The sequence below is a fragment of the Rhinopithecus bieti genome, unplaced genomic scaffold, assembly GCF_001698545.2.
Source record: "Rhinopithecus bieti isolate Rb0 unplaced genomic scaffold, ASM169854v2 scaffold_56975, whole genome shotgun sequence".
In the NCBI taxonomy this organism is placed as follows: Eukaryota; Metazoa; Chordata; class Mammalia; order Primates; family Cercopithecidae; genus Rhinopithecus; species Rhinopithecus bieti.
In genome coordinates this window covers 1135201-1160598 of record NW_016823127.1, presented here as the reverse complement: position 1 = coordinate 1160598, position 25398 = coordinate 1135201, and the positions used below count along the sequence as shown (strand labels likewise).

The following is a 25398-nucleotide window of genomic DNA, read 5'->3' as shown; positions in this document are numbered from 1 at the left end:
GCCAGCAGCCCCTGGCAGGCTGCTTCTAAACACGCCTGTTGGCCTGGAGCTGGAGCCACCAACTCCAGGGCCTTTCCAGGGCCAGACAGGTAACACGCATGAACCCAAGTGACAGCTCCGACGGGCTGTTTCGGTGTCAGGAGACTAAGCTGGCAGGGGCAGGGGTGAACTGGAGGCAGTTTGAGGGGCTGCCTTCCTCACTCAAGTCACCTGTGGCCTGTGGGACTGAATGTGGGCCCGGTGTTGCCAGATCCTTTGTTTGTCATAAGAAGCTAGAAATCCAGATTTTATGTGTGTGTCATTTGTAAATGCTGAAAGCTAGCCTGGATTTCAGTCAAGGGTTGGCTGATACTGTGTGTCCAGGGTGGGCTGGATTTGTCCTGGGGTTCTCTGGTTTGCTGCCTCCTGACTACATGATGGGGCCTTTGAGGTGGAGGACAACTGTTCCCATCAGGTTGCACCCTCTGCCCTCAGGTTCTTGAGGGTGTGTGGACACAGAGGCTTTCCATGGAATGTCCCTGAGCCGGCCCTTGATCGGGGCCTCACCACTTCAGGGCCGTGTTTATTCTGCAAACCAAAACTTGGGTCATGTGGCCTGATAGGATTATGAGACTCCCTCCAGGTGCCCGAGACAGGGTTGATATTTCCAAAATATAGTGGTGATTTACTAGGACAGGCAACTGACAGAATACTGGAGAAGGTAGGGATCATGGGTATCAGGAACTAGAGGGGAGGGGACAGATGTGCTGTGTACGGGACATGGTGTCAGGTGGCTCCTTCCCAGCAGGGCCTCACAGATGCACAAGCATGGAGCTGCTGGGTTTTGCCCAAGAAAGGTCACACGGCACATGCTGGGATTGGAACTCCCAGGCCAGGGCTCTAGGTCCCTCCCACCCTTTCATGTTTCTTTCTGTGGCCATGGGTATAGTGGAAAGACATAAAGCTAAAGCCAGCTTTGAATCCCGAGTACACTGCTTGCCAGTTAAATGCCCTTGGCTGTGGTATCTCGTTAAGACCTAGTTTTCACAGAGGAATAATGAACCATTGCAGAGGTTTATTGAGATCATTAACAGTGGAATTCAACACCTGCCACAGCAGCCAGCCATGGGGTGCCCAAGAGGTTGGCTCCCATTGCCACTTGAAATATGCAAACAGGTAGCTAGAAACTATCTGTGCTTGACAAATTCTAACGCCCTGAACAAATAAGCTTATCCCTCTGAAAACAAAATGGTGCTTGTAATGACCCAAGTTCAATATGTTTTATTGGCCAGTTAATCATTGTGATTGAATACTTGCCTAAGGCGGTAAGAAATCAAATAAGTAAATCCTAAAACAGAAAGAAAGGAATCATTTTCATTCCTGAATTCAGAAAACCAAATGAACAGGCCAGAGGCTGGAGGTGGTGGGAAGCAGGCCCAGTGGATACCTTTAGACATACATCCTAGTAGGGATGCTCAGGCCTTGCTCCTCTGTGGATGGGGCTGTGGGTCTCAGGCTCCAATGGCATTCCTGGGCAGGGGCTAGGCTGCTGAGTATGCCTTGGGGTACTGCAGGGCAGTGCTGTGCCACCATCTAACGTGGCTGAAGGCTGGTAGGGTGGGCTGGCCTGAGGATGGCCCTGCCTGGCAGAGGAGTGGACTCCAGTAGTCGAGCTTGGGCTACGCTGCCTATCTCTGGAGACAGATTAAGTGGTGGCAAGAGCCTTCCTAAGTTCCTCACTCCTCCTGCGGTCAATGTCTTCCATTTCCCGGAGTTTCTGCAAAGGGCATCAGGGAAAGTGGGTATATCAGGGCTAGGAACCTGAGGAGCCGTCCCAGCAGTGAGCTAGAGCTTCACGCCTGAACCCTGCCACAGCTGGCCCTGTATTTCCATTAACACTTGCTCTGGGCCCTTCCCCTCCCCGCTTCCCCGGTTGTTTCTCCTACCTGGGATATTTCAGCAAGGATGATTCCTCGGTACTGTTTGCCCTGTCCCAGGGCCTCCATGTCAGTCAGGAATTCTTTCCTCTCCTGGATTTCCTTCACCACTGGACAGAGGAGAGGGCTGTCAGGCTCCCGTGACAGATGCCAGCAGCAGGTTGCCTCTCTTGAGGAGAGGAAGTGGTTCTATTGTCAAATAGTATTTCTAGGCCGGGCACGGTGGCCCGCGCCTGTAATCCTAGCACTTTAGGAGGCCGAGGCGGGTGGATCACGAGGTCAGGAGTTCCAGATCAGCCTGACCAACGTGGTGAAACCCCTTGTCTACTAAAAATACAAAAATTAGCCAGGCGTGGTGGCACACACCTGTAATCCCAGCTACTCAGGTGGCTGAGGCAGGAGGATCGCTTGAACCTGGGAGGTGGAGGCTGCAGTGAGCCCAGATCATGCCACTGCGCTCTAGCCTGGACAACAAGAGCGAGACTGTCTCAAAATAAATATATTAAATAAATAAATAGCGTTTCTCACTTGTTGACCCCCAGGGATCCCCTGACCGCTGCATCCAATTCTGGGCCCCCTCCTCACATTACCCCCACCCCCAGCATGACTGGTCCATCGGAGCCTTACACTCTTCAAATCGGTCTCGCTCAGGGGCTGGAACCTCCTGTCGTGCAGGAGGGGCCTTTCTTTTCCGTTCCTCTGGGTCCTTCCCCATGGCAAAGATATTTTGGAGTCTTTGTTTCTCCTTCTCCAGATCCCCTGTAGGGCCAAAAAGAAATGGCCTAGTTAGGCCGTGAAGGGTACCCTCATTCATGGTCTGCGTTCCCAAGTGCACGTGCTTGCTGCAGGCTGCCTGGTCATGCAGACAGGGCTTCTGTACACCCGGCTCCTACCCTGGGTTCTCCTGAGCAATACTGTACGGTCAAGAGAGGCAGGAAGAGGTTGAAAGAACCAAGAAAAGACTCTGGGTATGTTCTGTAATTCCAACACTTTGGGAGGCTGAGGTGGGAGGATCACTTAAGACCGGGAGTTCAAGACCAGCCTAATGGATGTAGTGAAACCCTTATGTCTTTTTTTTTTCTTTTTCTTTTCTTTTCTTTTTTCTTTTCTTTTCTTTTTTTTTTTTTTGAGACAAGGTCTGACTCTGCTGCCCAGATTGGAGTACAGTGACATAATTTCGACTCACTGCAACCTCCCGGGCTCAAGCCATCTTCCCACCTCAGCCTCCTGAGTAGCTGGGACTACAGGTGGATGTCATCGTGCCCAGCTAATTTTTGTATTTTTTTTTTTTTTAGTAGAGATGGAGTTTTGCCGTGTTGCCCAGGCAGGTCGCAAACATGTGAGCTCAAGCAATCTGCCAGCCTCGGCCTCCCAAAGTGCTGGAATTACAGGCATGAGCCATCACGTCGGGCCAATATCCCATCTCTAAAAAAAAAAGAAAAAAGAAAAAAAAGAGTCCGGGCACGGTGGCTCATACCTGTAATCCAAGCACTTGGGAGGCCAAGGTGGGTGGATCACCTGAGGCCAGGAGTTCAAGACCAGCCTGGCCAACATGGTGAAACCCCATCTCTACTAAAAACATAAAAATTAACTGGACATGGTGGTGGACACCTGTAATCCCAGCTACTCAGGAGGCTGAGACATGAGAATTGCTTGAACCCAGGAGGTGGAGGTTGCAGTGAGCCAAGATAGCACCACTGCACTCCAACCTGGGCACAGAGCGAGACTCTATCTCCAAAATAAAAAGAAGTTTTGTCAAAACCCACACACTGCTTTGGTGCAGAGCAAGGCTAAGAAAGCTCAGGAACCTGGGGCCTTAGTGATGCCTGTAGTGGCAACCTATGTGTAGGGGCTGCAGGGAGAGGTTGGGCTGTGGCCTTGAGCCCTGATAGCCCCTAAAATCAGGAATTGGTAGATTCCAGCTAATCGTGAGTTCTGGAAAAATAAAAAAAGAGGACCATCTGACTGGTTTCCTCTGCGCCCTGAATACCCCTAAGCTAACATGTGCTGAGGCTCAAGAGCATTGGTACAAAGTGCATGGGGATTTGATTAACTACCTTCCCACCTGCCCTGTGGGCTGCTTGTGTCCCTCTCCCCTGTCCTCCCCCTGGGAGATGGGGAAAGGCCCTAGCTGAGACCCTCACTTACTGGTAGCTTGAGGCTTGAACTGTTCCCGGCTGTAGGCCCCATTGGCTTGGCACATGTTGGCAGGCCGGAGGTGGGGACGGGCTGCGAGGATGGGAGGCAGGTAGATAGGTGAGGCTATTTGCTTGGAAGGTAAGACCCTCTGGCTGGATGATGGGCTGCACTGTAGGGGCAAAGCATCTCCTCCTGGGGAATGAAGAGTGGGGGTGGGAGGACCCACATGGCTTTATTTATTTATTTTTTTTTTGAGTCTGAGTCTTGCTCTCACTCAGGCTGGAGTGCAGTGGCGCGATCTCAGCTTACTGCAACCTTCGCCTCCTAGGTTCAAGTGATTATCCTGCCTCAGTCTCCCAAGTAACTGGAATTACAAGGCATGTGCCACCATGCTCAGCTAATTTTTGTATTTTTAGTAGAGACGGGCCATGTTGGCCAGGCTGGTCTTGAACTCCTGACCTCAAGTGATCCACCCACCTTGGCTTCCCAAAGTGCTAGGAATATAGGCATGAGCTATTGCACCCGGCCACTTTTTAAAAATAAAAGTTGGCTGGGCACGGTGACTTATGCCTGTAATCCCAGCACTTTGGGAGGCCGAGATGGGTGATCACCTGAGGTCAGGAGTTTGAGACCACCCAGGTTAACACGGTGAAACCCCGTCTCTACTAAAAATACAAAAAATTAGCCAGGCGTGGTGGCGGGTGCCTGTAGTCCCAGCTATTCGGGAGGCTGAGGCAGGAGAATGGCGTGAACCCGGGAGGCAGAACTTGCAGTGAGCCAAGATGGCGCCACTGCACTCCAGCCTGGGCGACAGAGCGAGACTCCATCTCAAAAAAATATATAAAATAAAGAAAAAATGAAAGTAATACCTACCTGTTAAAAGAAGTCAAACGGGCCAGGTGCAGTGGCTCATGCCTCTAATCCCAGCGCTTTGGGAGGCTGAGGTGGGCGGATCACCGGAGGTCAGGAGTTCGAGACCAGCCTGGCCAACATGGTGAAACCCCATGTCTAAAAAAGAAAAAAAAGAAAAAAAAAATTAGCCGGGCATTATGGCGGGTGCCTGTAATCCCAGCTACTCAGGAAGCTGAGACGGGAGGATCACTTGAACCCAGGAGGCAGAGGTTGCGGTGAGCCAAGATGCGTCATTGCACTCCAGCCTGGGTGACTGAGCGAGACTGTCTCAAAAAAAAAAAAAAAAACCCAAAAAAATAAAAATTAGCTGGGCGTGGTGATGCATGCCTGTAATCCTAGATACTGGGAAGGCTGAGGCAGGAGAATCGCTTGAACCCAGGAGGCGGAAGTTGCAGTGAGCCGAGATTGAGCCACTGCACTCCAGCCTGGGCAACAGAGGGAGACTCTGTCTCAAAAAACAAAACAAAACAAGTCAAACAGTACAAGGAATCTTCTCTTCTTCCTTCCAATCCCACTGCTCTATAATGAATGAGTGATGATGGTAACAGTTTGGTGGTCTCTTTCCTTTTTGATGGTTATACAAACATGTTCAGAGATATATGTGCATATATTTTATATGTGCATATAAGATTCTTTCAAACACTGGATCATACTGTAATATATTAAAATAACAGACTTTTCACTTCACATTTTTTTCATGGACATCTGTTCAGATCACTCCATTTATATGTAACTTATTTTTACAGCTATATACTAGTACCCTTAGAATGGATACATTATTCAGCACACCTCCTAGTTTCAGAAATTCAGGTTATTTCTAGGTTTGTTTTTTACTACTTCAAACAATGCTGCAATAAACATTCTTGTACATCAAATCTTCGTACTGGTGCTTTAATTTCTATGGATGGGTTTCTAAAGCTTTCTGTGTGCTCCATGGACAAGGAGGGACAGTTCGGATGATAGCAGGTACCTATCCTTCCTGCGGTCCATCCCCCTGCTTGGCCATCCCTGGGGCTTCTCCCCCAGGCCATCCAAATGTGTCACCTGTCTGGTCAGTTGACCCCACCTCTCAACTACCATAAAGCCTAGCTTAGAGCAGGTCCCATCCATTGTTTTTTTTTTTTTTTTTTTGAGACAGAGTCTCCCTCTGTTGCCCAGGCTGGAGTGTAGTGGCGTGATCTTGGTTCTCTGCAACCTACACCTCCTGGGTACAAGCGATTTTTGTGCCTCAGTCTCCTGAGTAGCTGGGATTATGGTGTGTGCCACCACGCCTGGCTAATTTTTTTTGTTTTTTTGAGACAGAGTTTTGTTCTTGTCACCCAGGCTGGAGTGCGATGGCACGATCTTGGCTCATTGCAACCTCCGCCTCCCAGGTTCAATCTATTCTCCTGCTTCAGCTTCCCAAGTAGCTGGGACTACAGGCCCGGGTCACCACACGTGGCTAATTTTTGTATTTTTAGTAGGGATGGAGTTTCACCATGTTGGCCAGGGTGGTCTTGAACTCCTTACTTTGGGTGATCTGCCCGCCTCAGCCTCCCAAAGTGCTGGGGTTACAGGCGTGAGCCACCACAATTGTTTTGATCTGTGCCTGTCTACCTTTTCTGCTCGTCCAGCCTCTATAAGGTCAATTCCCCAGGAGCGAGGGGTCAGGAATACTAATTTTTTTGGTCACACACCCAAAAATGTTATAGAGAGAGGTTTTGCTGTGTTGCCCTGGCTGGCCTTGAACTCCAGGGCTCATGTGATCCTCCTGCCTCAGCTTCCTGACTCTCTGGGAGTACAGGTACAGCCCAGTATGTATGTGTTTTGCCCAGGCTGGTCTTGAACTCCTGGGCTTGAGCAATCCTCCTGTCTTGGCCTCCCAAAGTGATAGGATTATAGGTATGAGCCACCACACCTAACCTGTTTTTATTTTTTTTATTTTTTATTTTTGAGATGGAGTCTTGCTCTGTCACCCAGGCTGGAGTGCAGTGGTGTGGTCTCAGCTCACTGCAACCTCTGCCTCCCGGGTTCAAGGGATTCTCCTGCCTCAGCGTCTTGGGTAGCTGGTATTACAGGCACCCGCCATCATGCCCAGCTAATTTTTGTATTTTTGTAGAGACAGTGTTTTACCATGTTGGCCAGGCTGATCTTGAACTCCTGACCTCAGGTGATCTGCCTGTCTCGGCCTCCCAAAGTGTTGGGATTACAGGTGTGAGCTCCCACACCCAGCCTGACCTGTTTTTATTTTATTTTATTTTATTTTAATTTAATTTTGAGAGCAGGTTCCCCTCAGTCGCCCGGCTGGAGTGCAGTGGTGCAATCACAGCTCATTGCAGCCTTGACCTCCCAGGGTCAAGTGATCCTCCCACCTCAACCTCCTGAGTAGCTGGGACTACAGGTGTGCACCACCACACCTGGCTAATTTTAAAAAATTTTGGGGGCTGGGTGTGGTGGCTGACACCTGGAATCCCAGCACTTTGGGAGGCTGAGGCGGGCAGATCATGAGGTCAGGAGTTTGAGACCAGCCTGGCCAACGTGGTGAAACCCAGTCTCTACTAAAAATACAAAAATTAAGCCAGGCGTGGTGGCGCACACCCGTAATCCCAGCTACTCAGGAGGCTGAGGCAGGAGAATTGCTTGAACCCAGGAGGTGGAGGTTGTAGTGAGCCGAGATCATGTCACTGCACTCCAGCCTGGGCGACAGAGTGAGATTCCACCTCACAAAAAAAAAAAAAAAAAAAAAAATTTGTGGAGATGAGGTCTTGCCGTGTTGCCCAGGCTGGTCTTGAACTCCTGGGCTCAAGCCATCCTCCCATCTCAGCTTCCCAAAGTGTTGGAATTACAGGCATGAGCCACCTGCCCAGCTGTGTTTTTTTTTCATATGATGTCCTCTCTCCCTTAACGTGGAGAAGCATTAAGAATGTGGCCCCAGGCCGGGCGCGGTGGCTCAAACCTGTAATCCCAGCACTTTGGGAGGCCGAGGCGGGCGGATCACGAGGTCAGGAGATCGAGACCATCCTGGCTAACACAGTGAAACCCGTCTCCACTAAAAAATACAAAAAACTAGCCGGGCGAGGTGGCCGGCGCCTGTAGTCCCAGCTACTCGGGAGGCTGAGGCAGGAGAATGGCGTAAACCCGGGAGGCAGAGCTTGCAGTGAGCTGAGATCTGGCCACTGCACTCCAGCCTGGGTGACAGAGCCAGACTCCGTCTCCAAAAAAAAAAAAAAAAAAAAAAATGTGGCCCCAGATCCCCTCTGGCCAGGAAGCCTTTGTGGATTGCCCCTTACTTTTCATGATGTCCATGATGTGGCGCTGCTGGATGTTCGTCAGTTTGGATTCCTTCATCATCACTGCACGATAAAGCATTCTGTGAGGCCTCCTGGGCCGCACGCAGATAAATAACTGACTACAGCTTGTGCTAAGCCCAGTGAAGGAAAATGTATGAAAGCGCATAACAGCTGATCCTACTGTGGTGGTAAGGAGGAGAGATCTTCCTTGGGAAAGTTGAAAGTGTGATCTAAAGGATGCATAGGAGTTAACTTCTCTAAAAGTTTTAGTTCTTTGACTTTTGGCAAGCTGTAGCATCTTGAACCTCCCCCGCCTCCCCCCCCCCCCCACCAAGGCATATGCAGTAGAACTTTGAAGCTTTCTGAACCCCAGGCTCCTTATCTGTAAAGGAAAATAGTAATTGCTAAGCCACAGGTCAGGTACGGGGGAACTCAGTTACAGAGGGTAACTACCACCATTCTTCCCTCATCCTTTAACTCAGGGGTCCCCAACTCCCCGTCGGTGGACTGGTGCCAGTCCCTGGCCTGTTAGGAACCGGGCCGCACAGCAAGAGGTGAGCGGCGGGCTAGCGAGCCTCACCGCCTCCTTTCAGGTCAGTGGCGGCCTTAGATTCTCATAGGAGCGCGAACCCTATTGTGAACTGCGCACGCGAGGAGGGATCTAGGTTGCACGCTTTTCTTATGAGAATCTAACTAATACCTGATGATCTGAGGTGAACAGTTTCATCCCGAAACCATTCCCCACACCCCCGTCAGTGGAAAATTTTCCTTCCACGAAACCGGTCCCTGGTGCCAAAAAGGCTGGGGATCGCTGCTTTAACGCACTGACCTCTGAGCAGCTCGCAGGTCCCCGGGGTATAAGTGGTCGTCTTGGGGCGGCGCCGGAACCCAGTTCCTTTGGTCACTACTTCCATCTGCTTCTGTGAAGCCATGAGAGGACCCTGAGGAGGGAAAGACGCAATGACACACCCCCTGTCTCCTATCCCTAATCTCTGTTCCCCCATGCCCAACATCCCCAGAAGTCTGGAAGCGGGGATCGAGCCAGAGAATGATGCCGCCAGTTAATATTGCGACAGTGCCTAAACCTCCCATCCAGACACAGAGAGGTACACACACACAGTCCTCATTCTGACCCAGCGCCTGTGGCAGGGAAGTCCCCTCGGGAAGAAGGGAGTGTTAATATAGCCATGGTCACAACAGTACCCACTGGGTGATATGCCAAAATTGAAATTTCACTCTAAGACCCCCTCTGGGTGCTCCCCTCTGCACATAGAAGTGGGCTCCTGGAGGCGGTGACCACTGACCACTGCTTTACAGCCGCACCAGCACCGGTGCCACGCAGAAATACTACGCGATCTGGGCTGCTGGAGCTGACAGCTAGCGACTCTGGCTACCATAGAAACGCGCACTCCAGAGTCAGCTCATGCACACTTCCCCGCTCTGGCCTGCCTCCCGGAAGTGATTTCCTCTGGGTTACCGCGCAGGCGCAAGAGAAGGCGAGGCGCCGCGAGTCGTAGAGACGCTGTTTGCGGGTCTCCGTGCGGGACCGGGGCGCAGCGGGGTCCCTGAGGCGACGGTGTCATGTCAGACAACGAGGACAAGTGAGTGCGGGAGCGGAGTGGCCTTTGCTGCACACTCGGAAGGGGCGGGTGAGGCAGAGCTTGGGTCGAAGGCAGCTGAGGAACCTGGCGTCTAGGGGCAATGTCTGAGGGGCCTGGGGTCCTGAGGGGGCCGGCGGAGCCTAGGAAGGGAAGGGCGGGGACCCAGGAGCATAGCCCGGGCTGGAGGCTGGGCACAGGAGGGCCCAGGCTCGAGGGTCCAGAGGGGATCCATGGAAAAGGTGTCCTTCAGCAAATTTTCCAGCGAGCCGGGCTCTGTGTCATGCAGTGGGAATATTGAGGTGAATGAAGAATCGTCTTTGCCTCTCCACGTGCTCACTTTGTAGAATAGGCGGCACAGGCCCATAAGTAAGCAAGCAAGCAGGTAATGGTGGTCGCGTGAGCTTCCCCAGTTCTCCATCTGCTTCTGTGAAGTACGTAGTGTACTTCACAGTTCTAGAAGTACGTAGTGTAGGAGTACTCCAGGAGGATCTGGGGCAGCTCCACCGGGTGGCATTAAATGAAAGTCTGAGACGGTTCATTGCAGTAATTTTTTTTTTTTTTTTTGAGACGGAGTTTCGTTCTGTCGCCCAGGCTGGAGTGCAGTGGCGCGATATCGGCGTACTGCAGCCTCTGCCTCCCGGGTTCAAGGGATTCTCCTGCCTCAGCCTCCCGAGTAGATGGGATTATAGGCGTGCACCACCATACCCGGCTAATTGTTTATATTTTTAGTAGAGACGGGTTTCACCATGTTGGCCAAACTGGTCTCAAAACTCCTGACCTCAAGTGATCCACCCACCTTGGCTTCCCAAAGTGCTGGGATTACAGGCATGAGCCACCGTGCCCGGCCTGTTTGTAATAATCTCGGTGAAAGAAGTCAGTAGGAGTAGAGGTGGTGAGAACTGGTTTTGAATTCTGGATATATTACTATTTTAAAGATAGAGCCGGCCGGGCGCGGTGGCTCAAGCCTGTAATCCCAGCACTTTGGGAGGCCGAGACGGGCGGATCACGAGGTCAGGAGATCGAGACCATCCTGGCTAACACGTCTCTACTAAAAAAAAAAAAAAAAAAAAAAAAAACCCCGGGCAAGGGGGCGGGTGCCTGTAGTCCCAGCTACTCAGGAGGCTGAGGCAGGAGAATGGCGTGAACCCGGGAGGCGGAGCTTGCAGTGAGCTGAGATCTGGCCACTGCACTCCAGCTCGGGCGACAGAGCAAGACTCCGTCTCAAAAAAAAAAAAAAAAAAAAAAAAGCCAAAAAATTACCTGTTGGATGTGTGGGCACAAAGAGAGCTAGTCTGAAGATAAAAATAAGAAATGCATGGGATCGCTACCGCATTCCCCAGTGAGTGTCAGTAGAGAAGAGGAGATGACCCGTGGCTGAGCATTAGGGCATTTGAACATTGAGTGCTTGGAGGAAAAGAGAAGCCGGGGAGGTGGGGGAGCACCAAGAGAGTGAGGTGTCCTTGGAGTCAAGTGAGGAGAGCAAGCGGCCTAATGTGCCAGCTGATAGATCAGGCTAAATGAGAATGAGAGTTAGCCATTGGATTTAGCAACGTGGAGATCATTAATGAGCTTGGAAAGTGGTTTTGATGGAGCTATTGGGGTGAAAGGCTTTTTGGAGTGAGATTATGACAAAATGGGAATAGAGGAATTGGGGACAGTGAGGGTGGACAGCTCCTTCACACATTTTTGCTTCAAAGGGCACCATGGAATTAGGGCTATAGGGGGAGGGAGAAGAGAAGTAAGGTTTTTTGTTTGTTTGTTTTTGTTTTTGTTTTACATGAGGAAAAGCACATGTTGAAATGCTGATGGGCCCGGGTGCTGTGCCTCACACCTGTAATCCCAGCACTTTGGGAGGCCAAGGAGGGTGGATGACCTGAGGTCAGGAGTTCGAGACCAGCCTAGTCAACATGGGGAAATCCCAGCTTTACTAAAAATACAAAAATTAGCTGGGCGTGGTGGCGTGTCCCTGTAATCCAGCTACTCAGGAGACTGAGACAGGAGAATTGTTTGAACCCGGGAGGCGGAGGTTGCAGTGAGCAAAGATCGCGCCATTGCATTCCAGCCTGGGTGACAGAGCTAGACCTTGTCTCAAAAAAAAAAAAAATGCTGATGGGAATGATCCAGTAGAGAGGGAAACATGATGACAAATGAGTCCTAGTGAAATTTGGGGCAGATGGGGAAAATTAAAGAAGTAAAATGGAACAAAAGTCGGATTTATTTAGTATTCTTTTTTTTTTGAGAAGGAGTCTCACTGTGTCACCCAGGCTGCAGTGCAGTGGGGTGACCTCGGCTCACTGCAACCTCCGCCTTTCGGGTTCAAGCAGTTCTCTTGCCTCGGCCTCCTGAGTAGCTGGGATTACAGGCGCCTGCCACCACGCCCGGCTAATTTTTTTGTATTTTTAGTAGAGATGGGATTTCTCCATGTGGGCCAGGCTGGTCTCGAACTCCTGACCTCAGGTGATGCACCCTCCTCGGCCTCCCAAAGTGCTGGGATTACAGACGTGAGTCACTACTCCTGGCTGATTTACTTATCAAGTAGATATTTGAGTGCTTCCTACATACTGGGAGAGACACAGATCTCTGCCCTCTTTGATTTTTTTGTTTTGTTTTGTTTTTTTGGGGTTTTTTTGAGATGGAGTTTCGCTCTTGTTGCCCAAGCTGGAGTGCAATGGCGTGATCTCAGCTCACCATGACATCTGCCTCCTGGGTTCAAGTGATTCTCCTGCCTCAGCCTCCCAAGTAGCTGGGATTACAGTCATGCGCCACCACTCCCAGCTAATTTTGTATTTTTAGTAGAAATGGGGTTTCACTATGTTGGTCAGGCTGGCCTTGAACTCTACCCGCCTTGGTCTCCCAAAGTGCTGGGATTACAGGCTTAATCCCAGAGCCACCATGCCTGGCCTCTGATTTTTATTTTTTATTTTTCTTATTTTATTTACTTTGAGACAGGTTCTTGTTCTGTCACCCATGCTGGAGTGCAGCAGTGTGATCTTGGCTCACTGCAATCTACACCTCCTGGATTCAAGCAATTCTTGTGACTCAACCTCCCGAGTAGCTGGTATTACAGACATGTGCCACCATGCCTGGCTAATTTTTGTATTTTTAGTAGAGACGGGGTTTTGCCACGTTGGCCAGGCTAGTCTTGAATTCCTGGCCTCAAGTGATCCACACACTTCGGTCTCCCAGAGTACCAGGATTACAAGTGTGAGTCACCGTACCTGGCCCCTCTTTGATTCTTGTAAGTGATGCTCTAAGTAACTGATCTCTTCTTCCTGTACAGTTTTGATGGTGACGACTTTGATGATGTGGAGGAGGATGAAGGGCTAGATGACTTGGAGAATGCTGAAGAGGTCAGTATTCAGCTTCAGGCTCCCACCTCTGCAGCCCAGGCTGCCAAATAGAGTGAGCTGTGTTCCAGTCTTGCATAGCAGAACAGCCCTGCAGGGTGGACCTGAAAGCTTTTGTCCATGTGGTCCACAGCCTGTGGCTTCTGGAGCAGTTAGTTCACTGACAAGTTAAACAGTGCCTTCCTTCATTCGGCAAACATGTGTTGAATGTTTATTATGTGCCAGGTGCTTTCTGCAGGGTGGGACTATTTAGGGAGCAAAAGGAAGTGGTAAGCAGGGCTCAGATGAGGCAGTATTTTGTAGCCTAAAGGCAATGGGAAGCTACTGACAAATTTTGAGCCAGGGCACAGTCCAGTTTACATTTTAGAAAGTGCAATCCTGCCTTGAGTAAGGAGTGAACTGGGAAAGGGCAAGACTGAAAGGTGAGAGGCCTGTGGCTTGGATATAGGTGCTGGTAGTGCAGGTGATGAGAAGACAGATGAAAGAGTTACTTCGGTGGGTTGGTTATGGGGCTGAGAAAGTGAGCGGTGACAAGGACGACTCTCAGGTTTCTAGCTTGAGCAACTAGGTGGATAGGCTGCTAGCCTCATGAGGAAAGTAGGGCTTTCTGTCCTGTGTGACTGATGAGGGAAAAAATGCAGTTATGTCCTGGAGAGACAAGGAGCCCTCTCTCTCTCTTCGTGGCACTTTCAGATACCTTTTGGCCTGAGTCAGATGTGTCCTTCTCCATCCTTCTGGTCCCCTTCCCATCACTGTCATGTAGATTGTGCCTCCTAGATGTACTTCAGCCCTGTCTGCATTTTTCTGCTCCTGGTGCCTTAGCCTGGCTTAGATCTCATTGCTTTTCAGCCACATTCCTGCAGGAATTGTGTGGCTGGTTTTCCTGCTTCAGTCTCACTCCAGACTCTGCTCTGAGTGCTCTTCTCCTTTCAGCTCCCTTTCTTACTTGCCCACGTGCTCAGTTACTACTGGCTTTCCTAAATGGCCTCTCCGCTTCTGCCACTGCCCCCTGCAGAATATTCTCAACAGAGTATCCAGAGTGATCGTTTCTTTCTGTTGTTGTTGTTGTTTGTTTGCTTGTTTTAAATTAAGAAGTGGTGTCTTGCTACGTTGTCTAGGCTAGAGTACAATGGCTCTTTGCAGGTGCGGTCGTAGCGCACTACAGCCTTGAACTCTTGGGCTCAAGTGATCCTTCCAGTTCAGCCTCTCAAGTAGCTGGAACTGCAAGTTCTGCACCATCATGCCCAGCTCAGAGTCAACCTTTTTTCTTTTTTGAGACGGAGTCTTGCTCTGTCGCCCAGGCTGGAGTGCAGTGGTGAGATCTCGGCTCACTGCAAGCTCCCCCTGCTGGGTTCACGCCATTCTCCTGCCTCAGCCTCCTGAGTAGCTGGGAGTACAGGCGCCCGCCACCACGCCTGGCTAATTTTTTTTTTTTGTATTTTTAGTAGAGACAGAGTTTCACCGTGTTAGTCAGGATGGTCTCAATCTCCTGACCTCGTGATCTGCCCACCTCAGCCTCCCAAAGTACTGGGATTACAGGCGTGAGCCGCTGTGCCCGGCCTGTTTACTTAATTCTTTGTATACCACAGAATTTATTCTCCTGCCTACAATTCTCTACACACCTTTCATTCTAATTATTGTCCACTACTAGCTGTCCAAACCTCTTTCTCCTCTGTGCCTTTGCATGTTGCCTCCTTCCTCGTTGGTTTGACAGCTGCTGCTCATCCTTCTAGGTGAGCTCAAATCTCATCCCTGGAGTTTTCCTAACTCCCAGTGTGAGGTGTTCCTACCTCCTTGGGAACTCTGTTGCACACTGCATCCCTTCATAGCACCTGCTCTGTTTACTCTTGTCTCTCCTTTTAGATCATTAATTCTTTGAGAGCAGAAATTCCAAGCTTGCTTTCTCGGTATCTGTTAACAATATCTGGTTCAGGACAAATGCTTAGTAAGTAATTGTTAAATATTCCTGCCTTCACCTTGACTTTTCTAGCCACTTGACCCATTGGCTTAGCTCCCCTATCTGAAAGATGGGGAGACTATTCCTAGCTTCCTGCTTAGGGTAATTTTTTTGTGCCAGGACCTCTTTTACAGGACCAACGTTCTGAGACCACCCCATCTCCAGGCCCTCTGCTCTCTTCTGGATGAGGCAGCCAGCTCTGGAATCTCAGTCATGGTCCTCCATTACCAGGTCTGAGGCTAGGTCAGGTTAGCTGACTTTCCAAGCCTCTGAAATGAGAACTGTAATCCCTGCCTCATAAGGTTATTGTAAGGATTACATGAGTTGTTAGGAAGCAGTCATGCAGTACCCTGGCGTGCAGTAAGCATTAATGGTGGCGGTAGCGGGGATTGTGATTGTCGTCATTATCACCCTCCCTGTAATCCAAAAATGCCACCTGAGATTTTCCCTCTTTTTGTGTTGGTGTCCAGGAAGGCCAGGAGAATGTCGAGATCCTCCCCTCTGGGGAGCGACCGCAGGCCAACCAGAAGCGAATCACCACACCATATATGACCAAGTACGAGCGAGCCCGTGTGCTGGGCACGCGAGCGCTCCAGATTGCGTGAGTGATTGCCCCTTCACTGTCTTCTCTGTCTGTCAGACCACAGTGAGCTCCTGTACTGCTGATCTTGCCCAGCCTGGCACCTGAAAACAGACTCTCTGCTCTCACATTCCAAAGGTGGTGCGTCTCTGCGTACCAGGCATTGTGCTAGGCCCTTGCCCTTAGGGAGCTTGTGATCTAATAGGAGAACTAGGATATGAACATCTGAGAAGTCAAGTACTAGTATGGGAGAAAAATGATTTAAAAAAAAAAAGAAAAAAGAAAAAACAGAACTAGATGGTTGCCTGTCACGTTAGTGCCGCAAAAAAGGTGAATTCAGAGCCAATGGGTACTAGTGGTTCTTTTTTTTTTTTTTGAGATGGAGTCTCACTGAGTCGCCTAGACTGGAGTGCAATGGCACAATCTCAGCTCACTGTAACCTCTGCCTCCCAGGTTCAAGTGATTCTTGTGCCTCAGCCTCCCAGGTAGCTGGCATTACAGGCATGTGCCACCATGCCTAACTAATTGTTGTGTTTTTAGAGACAGGGTCTTGCCATGTTGCCTAGGCTAGTCTCGAACTCCTAGCTTCAAGTGATCCACCTGCCTCTGCCTCCAAAAGTGTTGGGATTGCAGGTGAGAGCCACTGCGCCCAGCCATGGTGGTTCTTTGTTGTTTTATTTTCCGAGTTGAGATCTCACTCTGTTGCCCATGCTGGAGCACAGGGGCTTGATCATAGCCCATTGCAGCCTCAAACTCCTGGGCTCAAGCAATTTTCTTTATTTTTTTTTTTTGAGACAGTCTTGCTCTGTCTCCCAGGCTGGAGTGCAGTGGCCCGATCTTGGCTCACTACAGCCTCCGCCTCCTGGGTTCAAGTGATTCTCCTGCCTCAGCCTCCCGAGTGGCTGGGACTACAGGTGTCCACCACCATGCCCAGCTAATTTTTGTGTTTTTAGTAGAGACGGTGTTTTACCATATTGGCCAGGCTGCTCTCGAACTCCTGACCTCCCAAAGTGCTGGGATTACAGGCATGAGCCACCGCGCCCAGCCAGTGCAATTTTCTTTTCCTTTTTTTCTTTCTTTTTTTTTTTTTTTTTTGAGGTGGAGTTTCGCTCTGTCGCCCAGGCTAGAGTGCAGTGGCGTAATCTCAGCTCACTGCAAGCTCTGCCTCCCAGGTTCACGCCATTCTCCTGCCTCAGCCTCCCGAGTAGCTGGGACTACAGGCGCCTGGCTAAATGCCTGGCTAATTTTTTTGTATTTTTAGTAGAGATGGGGTTTCACCGTGTTAGCCAGGTCTCGATCTCCTGACCTCGTGATCCACCCACCTCGGCCTCCCAACGTGCTGGGATTACAGGCATGAGCCACTGCGCCTGGCTGGCTCAAGCAATTTTCTTGTCTCAACCTCCCAAGTAGCTTCAAAGTGGGACTACAGGTATGTGCCACTGTGCCTGGCTTTGTATTTTTTGTAGAGATAGGGGTCTCCTGATGTTGCCCAGGCCAGTCTTGAACTCAGCCTCAAGTGAGTCTCCTGCCTCAGCCTCCCAAAGTGCTGGAGCTGGGATTACAAGCATGAGCAACCATGCCTGGCTTTGAGTTGGTTCTTGATGTGAGGTAGACTATGGCCAGCCCAGAAGAGTGGGGGGCCCTCCAGCTTGAGAGCACACTAGAGAGATGAAAGCACAGAGCAGTGGTGGGGTTTTGGGGATTTGAAAATCAGCAAACTTCCCTCCTCTCCCATGTTTGGGAGAATAAAGATTCAGGAGATAGAGTAGACAGGTGGAGATCCAAGTGTCCAGTGAGTGCAGATGCCATAGGCAGTGCAGGCCTTCAGATGCCTGCTGAGGTTTGCAAAGTGGAGAACAGACTGGAAGCACCCTCTGCCAACAGATGGCTTTGAGAAAGCAGGGACTTTCAAAGAGACTGGGCCACAGATGCCTGCTTTTTTCCCCCCCAGGCTCACCTGTCAGAATAGTTCCTCCTCCTTTCTTGTGAGGAGCAGGTGAAGGGACAGAGCGGGGTACTCTAATGGTACTGTGGGGAAGCACGAGACTGAGAATAGGAGCCCCTGCCCCAAACTCCCTATAGGCTGATGTGGGAAATGGTGGGTATCTGGAGGTGTGGGGGTAGTTCAAGAAGGGAATAGTGGAAATTAGCCTAGAAAGAAAAGCGGCTGGATGCCGTGGCTCACACCTGTAATCCCAGCACTTTGGGAGGATGAGGCAGGTGGATTGCTTGAGCCCAGAAGTTCAAAACTAGCCTGGGCAACATGGTGAAACGCCATCTCTAGAAAAAATACAAAAAATTAGCTGAGTGTGGTGGCGTGCGCCTGTAGTCCCAGCTACTCGGGAGGTTGACGTAGGAGGATCACCTAAGGCCAGGAGGTTGAGACTGCAGTGAACTGTGATCGCACCACTGCACTCCAGCCGGAGCGACAGAGTGAGACTGCATCTCAAAAAAAAACAGAAAGAGCCGGGCGCGGTGGCTCAAGCCTGTAATCCCAGCACTTTGGGAGGCTGAGACGGGCGGATCACGAGGTCAGGAGATCGAGACCATCCTGGCTAACACGGTGAAACCCCGTCTCTACTAAAATACAAAAAACTAGCTGGGCAAGGTGGCGGGCGCCTGTAGTCCCAGCTACTCCGGAGGCTGAGGCAGGAGAATGGCGTAAACCTGGGAGGCGGAGCTTGCAGTGAGCTGAGATCCGGCCACTGCACTCCAGACCGGGCAACAGAGCGAGACTCCGTCTCAAAAAAAAAAAAACAAACAAACAAAAACAAAAACAAAAGAAAGCTGCAGCCAGATTTGTGGACTCTGTGTGCTTATAGGGGCAGCAATGCTGTCTGTAAATTCCCCTCCTTAGTGTTCAAGCAGCATTGGGCTGTTGTCTCCTCTAGTCCTGTAGGGATAAAGATGACCATCATGTCTACCTCAATAAAGGGTTTTATGGGTGGGCAACATTGTTCTTCCTCATTCCTCAGCAGCGGACTTCTTCTCAGCCTGGTTGTACTCCTTGCTCTTCTGCGTGGCATTAGAACCATGCCCAGTATGATATCCCTACCCAATATACCACCAGCGTCAGGATCCTCTGGGCCTGCACCATCAATTATGGTAGCCATGAACTGTATGTACCCATTTACATTAAGTACAATTAAATAAAATTAGAAATTCAGTTTCTGTCTTACTAGCCACCCACACTTCTTTTATTTATTTATTTATTTATTTATTTATTTATTTATTTATTTATATTTTTGAGAAGGAGTCTCACTCTGTCACCCAGGCTGGAGTGCAGTGGCGTGATCTTGGCTCCCTGCATCCTCCGCCTCCCAGGTTCAAGTGATTCTCCCACCAGAGCCTCTTGAGTAACGGGGGCTACAGGTGCCCGCCACCATGCCTGGCTAATTTTTGTATTTTTAGTAGGGACGCGGTTCACCATGTTCGCTGGCCAGGCTGGTCTTGAACTCCTGATCTCAGGTGATCCTCCCACCTCGGCCTCCCAAAGTATTGGGATTACAGGCTGAGCCACCATGCCCAGCCTTTTATTTTATTTATTTATTTATTTATTTATTTATTTATTTATTTTTTGAGACAGAGTCTCGCTCTGTCGCCCAGGCTGGAGTGCAGTGGCGCAATCTTGGCTCACTGCAAGCTTCGCCTCCCGGGTTCATGCCATTCTCCTGCCTCAGCCTCCCCAGTAGCTGGGACTACAGGCGTCCGCCACCACACCCGGCTAATTTTGTTTTTGTATTTTTAGTAGAGACGAGGTTTCACCGTGTTAACCAGGATGGTCTCGATCTGTTGACCTCGTGATCCACCCGCCTCAGCCTCCCAAAGTGCAGGGATTACAGGCGTGAGCCACCACGCCCGGCCGCCTTTTATTTTTTTAGAGGCAGTTTGGCTGTATCGCCCAGGCTGGAGTGCAGTGGTGCTATCATAGCTCACTGCAGTCTCAAAACTTCTAGGCTTAAGTGATCTTCCCACTTTAGCCTCCCAGGTAGCTAGGACTACAGGCTAATGCCACCACACCTGGCTAATGTCTTAATTTTTTTGTAGAGACAGGGTCTCACAAAAAGACTCCTGGCTTCCAGTGAGACCCCTACTTCAGCCTCCAAAGTGCTGGGATTATAACTAGCCACATTTCAAGTGTGTACAGTAGCCACATGTGGCCAGTGGTTACCATAAAGGATAGCACAGGGGGATAGGACACTTCCATCATTGCAGAGCATTCTATGGGGCACACTGATGGAGACTAAAAGTGGCCCAGCAGAAAGAAGAATTCATAAGTTATTTTTAAAACAAATAGATTGCTTATTTGCAAGTTAAACAGTCTTTCAGCACTGAGGAAAGATACTGCATTAGCACCCGATGGGACACTGAGATGATTAAAGATGTAGTCCCAGCCGGGCGCGGTGGCTCACACCTGGAATCTGACTGAGCACTGTGGAAGGCCAAGGTGGGCGGATCACCTGAGGTCAGGAGTTTGAGACCAGCCTGGCCAACATGGTGAAACCCCGTCTCTACTAAAAATACAAAAATTAGCCGGGTGTGGTGGCACACGCCTGTAGTCCCAGCTACTGGGGAGGCTGAAGCAGGAGAATCGTTTGAACCTGGGAGGTAGAGGTTGCAGAGAGTCAAGATTGCACCACTATTCCAGCCTGGGTGACAGAGTGAGGCTCTGTTACCAAAAATAATTAAAAAAAAAAAAAAAAAAAGACGTAATCCCTAGTCCTCCAGGTATTTTCTGGTCGGGGAGATAGACCTGTGCACAGGTACCCACAACGCAAGGCAGACACGAGTGGTGCTTTATGAAAGGTACAAAGAGAGTTACTGCAGAGGTGACTGGGAAAGCCTTGTGAAGGAATTAGAATTCTAGTAGGGACAGGTAAAGAGAGTTGGTTTTGTGGGTACTCCAGGTGCCAGAAACAGCCCAAGGAAAGGTCCAGGTGGTGGATTTGTGGTGAGGGATCACAAGCAGCTTGGGGCATGAGGCTGGAAAAGATGACACTGGTTCCGTGAGTGACAAGTTCAGAAGACTGGAGTTCATTTGGTGGGCAATGTGAAGCGCTTAAAAGTTTTGAGGCCGACATCCAGGCCACTAATAAGTCCAAGTGTCCCGTTTTCCTTTTCTTTCTTTTTTTTTTTTTAAACGGGGTTTCACTCTTGTTGCTTAGGCTGGAGTGCAATGGCATGATCTTGGCTCACTGCGACCTCTGCCTCCTGGGTTCAAGGAATTCTCCTGCCTCAGCCTCCCGAGTAGCTGGGATTACAGGCGCCCGACACCACGCCTGGCTAATATTTTGTATTTTTAGTAAAGACAGGGTTTCACCATGTTGGTCAGGCTGGTCTCGAACTCATGACCTCAGGTGATCCACTTGCCTTGGCCTCCCAAAGTGCTGGGATTACAGGCATGAGCCACTGCGCCCAGCCAAGTGTCTTGTTTTTCTTGGGGAGCGAAGCTTGATCCAGCTCATTCCAGTCTTTAGTGCTCTTTCCACTTAAGGGCTACGACACCTTCTGGTGGCTTCTTGCCTGCTTTAAGCTCTTGTACAGCCATAATGGGACTCTGCACTTGGTAGGTGCAGATGGAGTCTCACTCTGTCGCCTAGGCTGGAGTCCAGTGGTGCCATCTTGGCTCACTGCAACCTTTACCTCCTGGTTCAAGCGATTCTCGTACCTCAGCCTCCCGAGTGGCTGGGACTACAGGCGCGCACCACCGTGCCCAGCTATTTTTTTGTATTTTTAGTAGAGATGGGGGTTTCACCATGTTGGCCAGGCTGGTCTCAAACTCCTGACCTCGGGTGATTTGCCTGCCTCAGCCTCCCAAAGTACTGTGATTACAGGCGTGAGCCACTGCACCTGGCCAGAACAACTGTTTCTTGGGTGGGTTTTGGATGGAGTTTCAGTCTGGTTCATTAGCACCACCTGGTGGCTGATGATGTTTGTCACATCTGCTTCTTAACTGGATGGTGGATGTGTTTATTTGTAGAGGCTGTGGTGCAAGAAAAATTACTTAAAGACACATCTTGCACATTCCATGTGCGTAATAGGTGCTGAATGAGTGAATGCCCTTGAATTATTTATATTTTGAAAGAAAGCAGGCATATGCAGATCATGGAAAGTATTCTGCCACATTCTTTAAAGCTTTATATTTTGGGGCCGGGCGCGGTGGCTCAAGCCTGTAATCCCAGCACTTTGGGAGGCCGGAGATGGCGGACACGAGCGTTTCAGGGAGATCGAGACCATTTCCCTGGGCTTAACAACGGTGGAAAACCCCGTCTCTACTAAAAATACAAAAAAAAAAACTAGTGCCGGGCGAGAGGGTTGGCGGGCGCCTGTTAGTTTCCCCAGCTACTCGGCGAGGCTGAGGCAGGAGAATGCGTGAAACCCGGGAGGCGGAAGCTTGCAGTGAGCTTGAGATCTGGGCCACTGCACTCCAGCCTGTGTGACAGAAGCGGAACTCCGTCTCCAAAAAAAAAAAAAAAAAAAAAAGCTTTATTATTTGGAAAGTAAGTTTGAATACTTATTGAGAGAGGATATAGGGAAAGTTAAATCTTCATCTCTGCCCTTGGGAAATGTTCAGGCTTTGGGAGTAATATAAATTGAAATATTTAGTAATAAAATTAGTAAGCTGGTAGCTCTCAGACTAGCTGATTATCAGAATCATCTGGGCAGTTCTGCAAATGCAGGCTCTCAGGCCGCTTCACTAGAGATTCTGTTCAGGGATTCTGGAGAAGGACCCGTGAACCTGTATTTTTTAGCATGCTCTCCTGTTCATTCTGGATGTGTTAGTGTGAACCTGAGCTGGAATCATCAAGACTGACTTCCTAGAGGAGATGGGCCTAGAATTGGCATCCCTTTGCTTGGTGGTAGTCTCCACTGTGGGCCAAGTGTTGTGCTGGGGGCTAGACCTCCGTGGTGAATCACATGTGGTTCTGGGCCACCAGGAGCTCGTGGTCTAATGTGGAAACTTTCCAAACAAGTAGTTACAGTTCAATGAGATTGGTGCCAAGAAAAGTATATCCTGAGTGACTTGGGGTACTGAAGAGTCAGCACACGATTTCCAGGATGGAGACATCCGGACCTCTCGCAGGCTTTTAGGGAGATGAAGAGCTTGTAAGAGCATACAAAAGGGAAACAACATGGCGCGTCTAGGGAACCAGAAATAGTTTGGTATGGCTGGAATGTGGGGTAAATACAGGAAAGTAGCACGGGACTGTCCTAGGAAGGCGAACAGGGACCAGACTGCACTCTGGCCTGATAGCCAAGGGGAGTCATGGCAGTGTTCTAAGCAGATGAGTCCCTGGACTGCCTGCCGGCCTCAGGTGAAGGGTGGGGAGGGCTAGGCAGGAAGGGCAGGGCTTCTACTGAGGTGTTGTGGCTGTAGAGAATGGAAATGAGGCTGGGCGTGGTGTCTCACGCCTTTCATCCCAGCAATTTGGAAGGCTGAGGCAGGCGGATTGCTTGAGCCCAGGAGTTTGAGACCAGTCTAGGCAACATGGTGAAACCCCATCTATACAAAAAATAAGCATAGCTGGTGGTGTGTGCCTGTAGTCCCAGCTGCTTGGGAGGCGGCAGGAGAATTGCTTGGACCTGGGAGGTGGAGGTTGTAGTGAGCCGAGATCTCGCCATTGCACTCCAGTCTGGGCAGTGGGAGTGAAACCTTGTCTCCAAAAAATAGAGAGAGAAAATAGAAATTGAAATGAGGGGCCCTGGGCACCGAGGCAAGGCTCTGGGGTTGGAGCAGTTAGAATGGTGTGCCTTTGCACACGCCACCCTTTCCACCAGGACACTCTGCTGTGGCCGCTGGGCTCAGGAGTCTGCGATAGGCCTCTGCCAGGGAAGATCTCTGGCAGTGCCCCTACACACCACTCCCTACTATGCCTGCCTACCTAGAAGATGATGTTTCTAGGTGGGGACCAGGATGCCATTCCACCTTCACTGCCTGTTGGGCCCTTCTCCCTGGGTTTGTAGTCTCCCCAACACCTGTGCGTATCCCTACAGGATGTGTGCCCCTGTGATGGTGGAGCTGGAGGGGGAGACAGATCCTCTGCTCATTGCCATGAAGGAACTCAAGTAAGTCACTCAAATCATGGTTCACTTCTCCAAATCTCTGGGAGGCATCTGTTGGGTTCTCTGTTGCACCCTTTGCTCCCACTTCCCTGGCTGAAGAAGTTGATGCTTATTGCTACAGATGGTTAGGAAGAGCTTACCAGGAGGTAGGAGGAAGAGAGAAGAGGAGGCAGGGAAAGGGGGAGGGCACTGATGAGACCGGGACCTTTTCTGACTGTTGGAGTTTCCCTGTTCGTGCTGCAGGAGGCCTTACCAATATTCTATCACTCTTCCCCCTCTTGTCTGATATAAAACTTTATTTTCTTGTAATTGCTTTCTTTTTTTTTTTTTTTTTTTTTTTTTTGAGACGGAGTCTCGCTCTGTCGCCCAGGCTGGAGTGCAGTGGCCGGATCTCAGCTCACTGCAAGCTCCGCCTCCCGGGTTTACGCCATTCTCCTGCCTCAGCCTCCCGGTAATTGCTTTCTTACAAAGTACACTCATCAGCCCCAAGAGGCTGCTCTTAAGACGTCTCTTTCCTTGTGTTTTGCACACAGTCTGTTCCTTCTGCGGCAGAGCTGGGGTCACCGGCCCTCATGCACTTGTGACTTTTCCCCTGCCACAGGGCCCGAAAGATCCCCATCATCATTCGCCGTTACCTGCCAGACGGGAGCTATGAAGACTGGGGGGTGGACGAGCTCATCATCACCGACTGAGCTGGAGTCATCTTCCTGCCCTTGCCCAATTTTCATTCCCACTTTATATGTGTAAATAAAATATTCAACTTTCCAACCCCCTTCCCCTCTGCTTATCTGCGATGTCACCACCTTTTGCTTCCCTATTACCGCCATGCTACCTGGAGCATACACCTATTCCAGTGGCCCTGTGACTGTCAGCTCCTTAAGAAGCACCAGAGGCCCTTAGCCCCTTTGGATCCCCCACATCCTTCCCTCCATCTCCCTGTTCCCCAGAGCAAAGGCTGCTGCAGGGGAGACACCTCAGCTGCCTTCCGAGCAGACAGACGAGTCTTTGTGCCCAGGGAGCTGGTTGCCACGGAAACCCCCAATTTCCTTTCCAGTGGGGACTGGCTGCAGGGGCTTCTCCCTTCTCAGGAGTATCACAGAGCAGGTCTCATCAAGCCACCCATTGTTTCCTAAGGACCTGCTTCGAGCCTCTTATCGTGGGCTCGGATCCCCTTTCAGGAGCAGTGCCCCAGCAGGAAGCGTGGGGGTGTGCTGATCTCCCACTGTCCCCAGGCAGAGCCCTGCTGGGCAAGTCAGTGGCTGGAGCAAGGACCGAGCACCTGCCTACTCCTGCCCCCACGCCTCTGTCCCCACTCCTCCTCAGGACTCTGCCCACACGCTGTCCTCTGTGGCCCACCTCTTTGGTGTGTCACACCCATGCCATCTTCCCAGCCCCTATAAGATATCCTTTCCTTCCTGTTTGGGGCTGGTGATCCTCTGAGACCTTGCAGGGATGGTACTGGGGTGGTGGTGCTTCTGGGTTCCAGGTGTTACATTAAGTCAGAGCTGGAGCTCCCGCTTCCTCTGCCTGAGGTTCTAATGGGTCCTCTTCCTTTCTCCATCCTGCTTACCCAACCTGAGGTAAGACCAGTCACACTGGCTCCTCCCTCCTAG

General features: G+C 50.5%; 2 protein-coding genes across 7 annotated transcripts; one reads left to right on the top strand and one right to left on the bottom strand.

Moving 5' to 3' along the window:
- Positions 1-262: 262 nt before the first annotated feature.
- On the bottom strand, positions 263-9710 carry CUNH22orf23 (chromosome unknown C22orf23 homolog). Of its 4 annotated transcripts, none has more exons than XM_017861297.1 (7): positions 9650-9710; positions 9066-9177; positions 8237-8299; positions 4065-4247; positions 2544-2675; positions 1926-2026; positions 263-1756 (listed from the first exon to the last, which is right to left on the bottom strand). In XM_017861297.1, the coding sequence occupies exons 2-7, from the start codon at positions 9166-9168 to the stop codon at positions 1685-1687; spliced, it is 654 nt and encodes a 217-aa protein (XP_017716786.1). In that variant the 5' UTR covers positions 9169-9177; positions 9650-9710; the 3' UTR covers positions 263-1684. The 4 variants fall into 4 exon arrangements, with proteins under 4 accessions (XP_017716786.1, XP_017716784.1, XP_017716787.1 ...); XM_017861295.1 differs by having other exon boundaries at positions 9541-9709; XM_017861298.1 differs by having other exon boundaries at positions 4065-4145; positions 9541-9709.
- On the top strand, positions 9699-24557 carry POLR2F (RNA polymerase II, I and III subunit F). Of its 3 annotated transcripts, none has more exons than XM_017861300.1 (5): positions 9699-9837; positions 13118-13187; positions 15612-15742; positions 23717-23788; positions 24387-24557. In XM_017861300.1, the coding sequence occupies exons 1-5, from the start codon at positions 9818-9820 to the stop codon at positions 24475-24477; spliced, it is 384 nt and encodes a 127-aa protein (XP_017716789.1). In that variant the 5' UTR covers positions 9699-9817; the 3' UTR covers positions 24478-24557. The 3 variants fall into 3 exon arrangements, with proteins under 3 accessions (XP_017716789.1, XP_017716788.1, XP_017716790.1); XM_017861299.1 differs by having other exon boundaries at positions 9719-9837; positions 24319-24553; XM_017861301.1 differs by lacking the exon at positions 23717-23788 and having other exon boundaries at positions 9719-9837; positions 24387-24553.
- Positions 24558-25398: the final 841 nt, after the last annotated feature.

Coding starts and splice junctions, on each gene's coding strand:
- CUNH22orf23 (XM_017861295.1), bottom strand. CDS start 9,633: ATGGTAGCCAGAGTCGCTAGCTGTCAGCTCCAGCAGCCCAGATCGCGT. Junction 4,248..8,236: donor CATCATGGACATCATGAAAA/GTAAGGGGCAAT, acceptor TTCATTCCCCAG/GAGGAGATGCTTTGCCCCTA. Junction 2,676..4,064: donor GTTCAAGCCTCAAGCTACCA/GTAAGTGAGGGT, acceptor TTGGCCCTACAG/GGGATCTGGAGAAGGAGAAA.
- POLR2F (XM_017861299.1), top strand. CDS start 9,818: ATGTCAGACAACGAGGACAA. Junction 13,188..15,611: donor ACTTGGAGAATGCTGAAGAG/GTCAGTATTCAG, acceptor GTTGGTGTCCAG/GAAGGCCAGGAGAATGTCGA. Junction 23,789..24,318: donor ATTGCCATGAAGGAACTCAA/GTAAGTCACTCA, acceptor TTTTGCACACAG/TCTGTTCCTTCTGCGGCAGA.